This window comes from Cotesia glomerata, linkage group LG8, assembly GCF_020080835.1.
Source record: "Cotesia glomerata isolate CgM1 linkage group LG8, MPM_Cglom_v2.3, whole genome shotgun sequence".
Taxonomy (NCBI): Eukaryota; Metazoa; Arthropoda; class Insecta; order Hymenoptera; family Braconidae; genus Cotesia; species Cotesia glomerata.
Window position 1 is genome coordinate 1,355,366 of NC_058165.1, and position 6,938 is coordinate 1,362,303.

General features: G+C 28.9%; 1 protein-coding gene across 2 annotated transcripts; it reads right to left on the bottom strand.

Annotated features, from left to right (window-relative positions):
* Positions 1 to 357: 357 nt before the first annotated feature.
* On the bottom strand, positions 358 to 5,686 carry LOC123270556. Of its 2 annotated transcripts, none has more exons than XM_044736668.1 (5): positions 5,421 to 5,686; positions 3,822 to 4,163; positions 1,410 to 1,495; positions 1,087 to 1,327; positions 358 to 650 (listed from the first exon to the last, which is right to left on the bottom strand). In XM_044736668.1, exons 1-5 carry the CDS (start codon positions 5,593 to 5,595, stop codon positions 391 to 393), a joined length of 1,104 nt encoding a protein of 367 aa, XP_044592603.1. In that variant the 5' UTR covers positions 5,596 to 5,686; the 3' UTR covers positions 358 to 390. The 2 variants fall into 2 exon arrangements, with proteins under 2 accessions (XP_044592603.1, XP_044592602.1); XM_044736667.1 differs by having other exon boundaries at positions 362 to 650; positions 1,087 to 1,330.
* Between the last annotated feature and the right edge of the window lie 1,252 nt (positions 5,687 to 6,938).

Below are 6,938 nucleotides of genomic sequence, written 5' to 3' on the forward strand. Positions count from 1 at the left end.
CTTTAAAATATATATTATATATATGTATATATGAAAAATATATAAAAAATGCATGTGGGTACTCAAATGAAAGCTCTTGATGAGTGTAACCTCAAAATGAGCTTATATCTTTAAAAACGCCAATAATTAAAAAAGTACAGTGCACTTTAACAAAATTCATTATTTAATGTAGCAAAATTTTATTTATTTACAGTTCACAAATTTTTGATTAAAATTTGAAAGGTGAAAAAAATATATATCCTTAGTTTCAATAATTATTTAATAATATTTTTTTATTAATATTAAATAATCAATATTTTTTTTTTTTATCAAAACAATTGTTTATTTTATTTTATATTATAATAAATGACAAACTAAACTATACTTAAAAATTAATAATCAAAAAATAAATTACATTTGAGCTTGGCTGTAAGTTTCAGAAATTTGAATCGTGCAAAAATTACTGTCAGGATACTGAATTTCGTGGTGGTGATCAAAGTCACCTTGTTCCAAAGTAGCAATAGGGTCTTCTTCACTAACAACTTCTTGACTAGTTGAAGTTCCCGCGGGTGGTTTCCTGGCGTACTTCTTGCGGTTAGAGCACACTTTATTAACATGCCTCACAAATTCCTTGGAGGGCAATATCCAGCCTAATCGCATATTAATTAAATCTAAAAACAATAATTATTTTATTAGCCTCAAAAAATGTAAGTAATATGTAAGTAATGTGTCGATTACTGATTACAATGAATTTCGATCAAAGTGTTACAAGTTTTTTGTGGATAAAGATGATAAATAATTGTCACTACATAACTGTCCAAATTACTAATTATTCAAATTTATGTTTTTCTTTTCTTTCTTTTGATTTATAAACTAGAGTCATTAATTGGTAACTTAACTCAATTACTTAGATAGACTTTGCTTTGCTCTGAGACAACTTTACTTCTTATTCTTATTGTATTATTATCATTTCTATTACTGTTAACAACTTTTATTATTACTATGTAATATGTATTAATTTATATGTAAGGCCCTTAGGGAGCTAAGGCTTCAGGGTCTAAAATTTTGGTAAATAAATAAATAAATTATAACTTATGCAGAGCATACCATAGACAGAGCGATATACATTTGGATCGATACCCCGAGCACCTCTGCGACCTTTCGCAGACAAAAATGCTAATTCCTTGCCGTAAATTTCAACCAGGATGTCAGTAGTTAGCTTTTTCCAGTCGCTTAAATCTGGATTGCGGTGCGATATTGCGTTTATTGTCATCGGTGGTAAAAACGAACCAAGGCTTGAGTGAATGTTTTCTTTTTCTTGGTTTATTATTTCTTGCACGCTTGGTTCCTTCTTAAAAAAAAAAAAGTATTTTTTTAAATAAATTGTAATAGATTGATTGAATTTTTAAAAAAGAAACCAGAATAATTACTTCTTGCTTTACAGGGACTCGTTGATGGCAAACTTTTTCCATTACTCCTATTAATCGTTTTAGAAAATTAAGATTTTCTACTGTCGCTGAAAAAAAATTATTGATTATTAAAATATAGATTTATAAAATAAAAAAGGCCATTCGGCAGCCGAAATGGAAGTAGATTTCACATAAAGCAAATTTTAATTATAAATATTAATAATTTATTTATTTATTAATTATATATAATAATAACATAATTCATTTATTCATTAATTGGAGTAATAGAATAATATTGACGACTGCATAACGACTGCAAAAGTAAAATTTCATTAAAAACCTACAGACGAATAGGTTATTTTAAGTTTAGGTAAATAAAATGACATGAAAATTGAAGCTTGTTTAATGGGCTTTAAAATGAAATTTACAAAAGTTCGATAAGTTATTTCATTCAAAAGTTATGCGCGAAAGAATCTGCCAAAAAATGAATTTTTAGGATTTTGAAAATTTTGAAACTCTGTAATTTCTGAACTACTTAACCGATTAAGCTCATCTTTGAACTTGGCCTTGGTAATCGTCTAAAAATGGAGTATGTTGAGTTTGAAACGGATCCATTATGAATTAGAGACGCTATCGTCCGGATAAGCCGCGTTATATTGTGTATATATATATATATATATATATATATATATATATATATATATATATATATATATATATATATATATATATATATATATATAAATATATAAATACATACATATATAAACTTTTGAACTAATGGCATTTTCTGAACCAGCTTGACGAACTGAGTCAGGAAATAGCAAAATTTTTCAAAAGTTGCGTCATGAGGACAAATGCAATAGTTAGATTTCTATGAAATCTACTAAAAATAAAATTCTACTAAAAAATAAAATAAAAATAAATTTCTAGCGTAACTAATGAATCAAAATAATGTTAAAATTTTTTGCACGCCTCATAGCGCGAAGCGCGTGAGGTTGTGCTTTATACTCGACTCGTCAAGGTCAAGCAATTTTGTGACCTTTAAATGCCTCTATCACAACCATATTACACTTATACAATAATATAAGTAGATGTACACTGAAAAAACACTTAAATTAAACCATCTTTTACTTTCTAAAATCATTTCATGTAGCTATTTTGAAAAAAAAAACGTTTTGAAAAAAATTTTACGTGGACGTCCGGATGTCACCCCATTTTGGATGTACCAATGATTACTCCCGAACAAATTGATATTTCAAGACCGGACCTTTTTTATTAGTTTACGAATGCGATGAACTGGGTCCGTATTTCATATCAGTAGCCTAGTTTACGTATTTTTTTTTTTAAATTGAATTTTTATTAAAATTTATTACGATATAACCGTACAAAGACAAACGAATTTTTCTTATTTGTCACATGAAAACTATGGCGCTACTTGATAAAGCTAGATTTTTTTAGACTGCGTACGCATATAACAAGAAAAAAGGGCGCTGATATTTACAAAAAAAAAATACTCTGTAAGAAATTACTTAATTATAATTTTCTTTTTTTTTATCAGTAACACAATTTATTTTTTCTTAAAAAATGAATGAGCGTTATGAGGCGTGCACTTTTGGATTTTCCAAACTTTTTTTAATTTTAGTCTTCCCAATATTCGTAAAAATTCTTTATTTTAATTGTGGGACTACTTTTCCACTCTCGAAAATTTTGCGTCAACCACCTTACTCTTTGGGCCATAAAATCCCTTCCCCGGCATTCAAGGGGCTCATGACGTCACGGGACCCCAAGAACAACGCTAAGTGTTAGCAAAGACTAACACTCTCAAGAGTCAAGGGGCACGAGGCAGATTTTCCTCAGCCTCTGAGAAACACACATCTACGGGTTACTACATTTATCATATTTTCCTTTACTTAACGTATCGTATTATTGTAACCGCGGAGTACCATCTTGACATTAATACTTATACACGAACTTAATCTATTGTATCGTTTTACTGATAACTATATTCTACGGGATTGATTAATTATTGTGTAACTTTATTAACTTCATTCGAATATTGTAAAGAGTATAGTTATAACTTGAATAAATTATTAAACTAAAGAAATAGACTACTACATAATTTAAAATAATTTAAACAATTTAATAATTGATGATTTTTACTTATTTAATAAAGTAAAGTAATAAAATGACTTTGGTATTTATTACTTGCCGGAATAAATAAACAGATTTGGCAATAGCGCGCTTGATTATACCCATAACCTGAGACGTAGTTGAGTGTGTGAGTTAAACATTTCTCTCTCTGTAACTATATTTCTATCCTTTTGTTTTTTCTCAGCTGTTGACGCGATGTTTTCAAATCTTTATTCGAATAAATGGCTGACGATAAACCAGTTACAAACATTAAATTTGACTTTAAATATTTCAACTTACCGGACTGCAATAAATTTTTAACTTGCTCAGTAACATCATCCTCTTCACACTGTCTATTATCTTCGTTATCGCTTTGACTATCGTCGTCGCTGGAATCAGAAGACGAAGTGTCGTCGTCACTTAGCGCAGTAAATACAGCAGAAGTGTAATTTTTATTTTTCTGCGATTTGTTGGAATCAAAGTCTTTTTGCTTGGCTATTTTTATTTTCGCCGCTTTCTTTGCTGCATACAATAAATCCGATCTTGAGATAATTAAACTTGGATGGGTAGATTGCGTTGGTTTTTCCAATAAAATTCCCGTAGAAGTATCAACTGTTAAATTATTCAACTCGTGTTTGTCTTCTGTATAAATTTAAGGAATAATTAATTAAATAACAAATAATTTTTAATTATTTAATCTATATTATTAAGAGAAGAAGAGAATTTGTAAGATCAAGATGAGCTTAAATCTTCAAAAATATCAATAATTAAGAAATGACATTGTATCTTGTGAACCATTGACATTTTTAAAGATATAAGCTCATCCTAATGATACACTCGTCGAGACCTTTCATTTGAGTACCCACATCAATTTTTCATATATTTTATATATTTATATATATATTATATACATAAATATATGAAAAATATATAAAAATGCATGTGGGTACTTAAATAAAAGCTCTTGATGAGTGTAACATCAGAATGAGCTTATATCTTTAAAAATATCAATAGTTAAAAAATGACCTTGTATCTTGTCAACTATTGACATTTTTAAAGATATAAGCTCATCCCGATGTTACACTCATCGAGACCTTTCATTTGAGTACCCACATCAATTTTTCATATATTTTATATATTTATATATTTCACAATTATCATATATATAAAATATATCAAAAATGGCGTGTGGGTACTCAAATGAAAGGTCTCGATGAGTGTAACATCAAGATGAGCTTATATCTTTAAAAAGGTCAATAATTAAGAAATGAGCTTTTATCTTGTCAACCATTGACATTTTTAAAGATATAAGCTCATCTTGACATTACACTCATCGAGACCTTTCATTTGAGTACCCACATCAATTTTCCATATATTTCATATATTTATATATATTATATATATATATATATATGTATATATGAAAAATATATGAAAAATGCATGTGGGTACTCAAATGAAAGCTCTTGATGAGTGTAACATCAAGATGAGCTTATATTTTTAAAATATATATTACATACATGTATATATGAAAAATATATGAAAAATGCATGTGGGTACTCAAATGAAAGCTCTTGATGAGTGTAACATCAAGATGAGCTTATATTTTTAAAATATATATTACATACATGTATATATGAAAAATATATGAAAAATGCATGTGGGTACTCAAATGAAAGCTCTTGATGAGTGTAACATCAGGATGAGCTTATATCTTAAAAAACGTCAATATTTAAGAAAGTACAGTACAATTTAACAAAATTCATTATTTAATAAAGCAAAATTTTATCAATAAAAATTTTGACCACGTGGTTGGGTAAAATAACTTTTGCTATAAATAAATCTATTGAAAATAGATTTAAATCGTCATAAATAAACATATGAAATAAAAAAACTTACTAGCAATTTTCAAAATCTTGGCAACTTTTTTTTCACTAGCACCCGTGACGGTATTCTTCCATTTCAAGGCTATAACAGCGCCATTTTGCCTGCATTTTTTAGGAATCGTTGACAATTTAACCGTCTCGGTGTTCTTAGAATTAACCCAATAAATCAACGCGTAGCCTTTATTCATTGTAAATAATAATTATTTATAAATAATAAATAACAATATTAAAAATAAAAATGAATAGTAAAACAACGTGGTATCTACGCAGTACACAAAGACCTACTGAGAAACTCGATAATGTGTGTAGGACGCCGAGGCTCCAAGTAGGCTAGGTATTAGTGTAGTCGTTCTATTCTTTGTCCTCAATAACACAGCTGTGTGCTCGGCTACTGCCAAGTCAACTACAGAGAAGTGAGTGTGTGAGTGTTAGTACGCGCAGGCGCAGTTGCTACGCAGCTGCGTCAGCCGTTGGTAATCTGCTTGCGCTTGGATTGCAGAGAAGTCGTGAAGGCACAGTTCGATCCGAGGGGCTTATTATTGAATAAGGCAGGTCGACAGCAGGCTTGGTACTGGGATTCTGGGTATCGACGTACCTTGTTTTTGCTGGAGTATAATATTATACGTTCTCATGGAGTAGAGGTAGGTTATTAAATCTAAACCTGTTTTTTGGTTACTAATTTGGTTGGTTATTTTTTAGAGATCAATTTAGAGGGGATAAAATATTTTTTTAGAATATTTATATGTGCAAATGTTAATTTTAATTTTTTATTTTAGTTTATTTAACAGTTCCATAAACAGCATGGTCATGAGCGACTTCAAGATTATAAATAATGTTAAATAATATTTAAAGAACACATTGAAAATAATAAAATGAATATTTAAGCAATTATACATGCATGAAAATTTTGAACCATAATAATTGATTAAATAATATAATAGCTAAATATTTGGACTGCAATTTAAAAATTAAGACTAGATTATATTTTTGTAAAAATTTTTAGCGATTTTAATATTTTTATCACTTCCTGGAGGTTCTTCTCGTCGCTCAGGCACTTGGACAGGTCCATTTTGGACATTTATTGCAGGTATCTGGTGACATTAGGTAAATGTTAATATCGCTCTAGAAAAATTATCATTTTTGTTTGTTATTTATTCAAATTTCAATGCCAAGGTAAAAGCCAGATAGCACAGATATAAAAGAGAATAAAGTACCTGTAAAATTATAAACATAGACATTTATCAATATGATAGATTATAAATGATAGTAATAAATAGAGCCACTCATTAATTAGAGCAATAAAATTTTGTGCATTTCAGTTTATCCTATAAACTTTTTAGAATTTTTGTAGACTCTGGTTCTTAATCCTCCCCGAGTTCAAGATCGTAGAAGAATTCAAAGGCTCTGGATTTAAATTTCTCTATTTAGTAGGAGATAATTTCTGAAGATTTGTAAGAACTAGAAATAGTATGAATGAGGATCTAAAGATTTTTATACCTGCTTGAAAAAAAATCCAACACTTGGATGAGCG

Bases quoted from the DNA above. Each gene is read 5' to 3' on its own strand.
- LOC123270556 (XM_044736667.1), bottom strand. From the start codon at position 5,595: ATGAATAAAGGCTACGCGTTGATTTATTGGGTTAATTCTAAGAACACC. The intron at 1,496-3,821 runs GTAAGTTGAAAT...ATTTTTTTTCAG, and splicing joins TAAAAATTTATTGCAGTCCG to CGACAGTAGAAAATCTTAAT. The intron at 651-1,086 runs GTATGCTCTGCA...TATTGTTTTTAG, and splicing joins TGTATATCGCTCTGTCTATG to ATTTAATTAATATGCGATTA.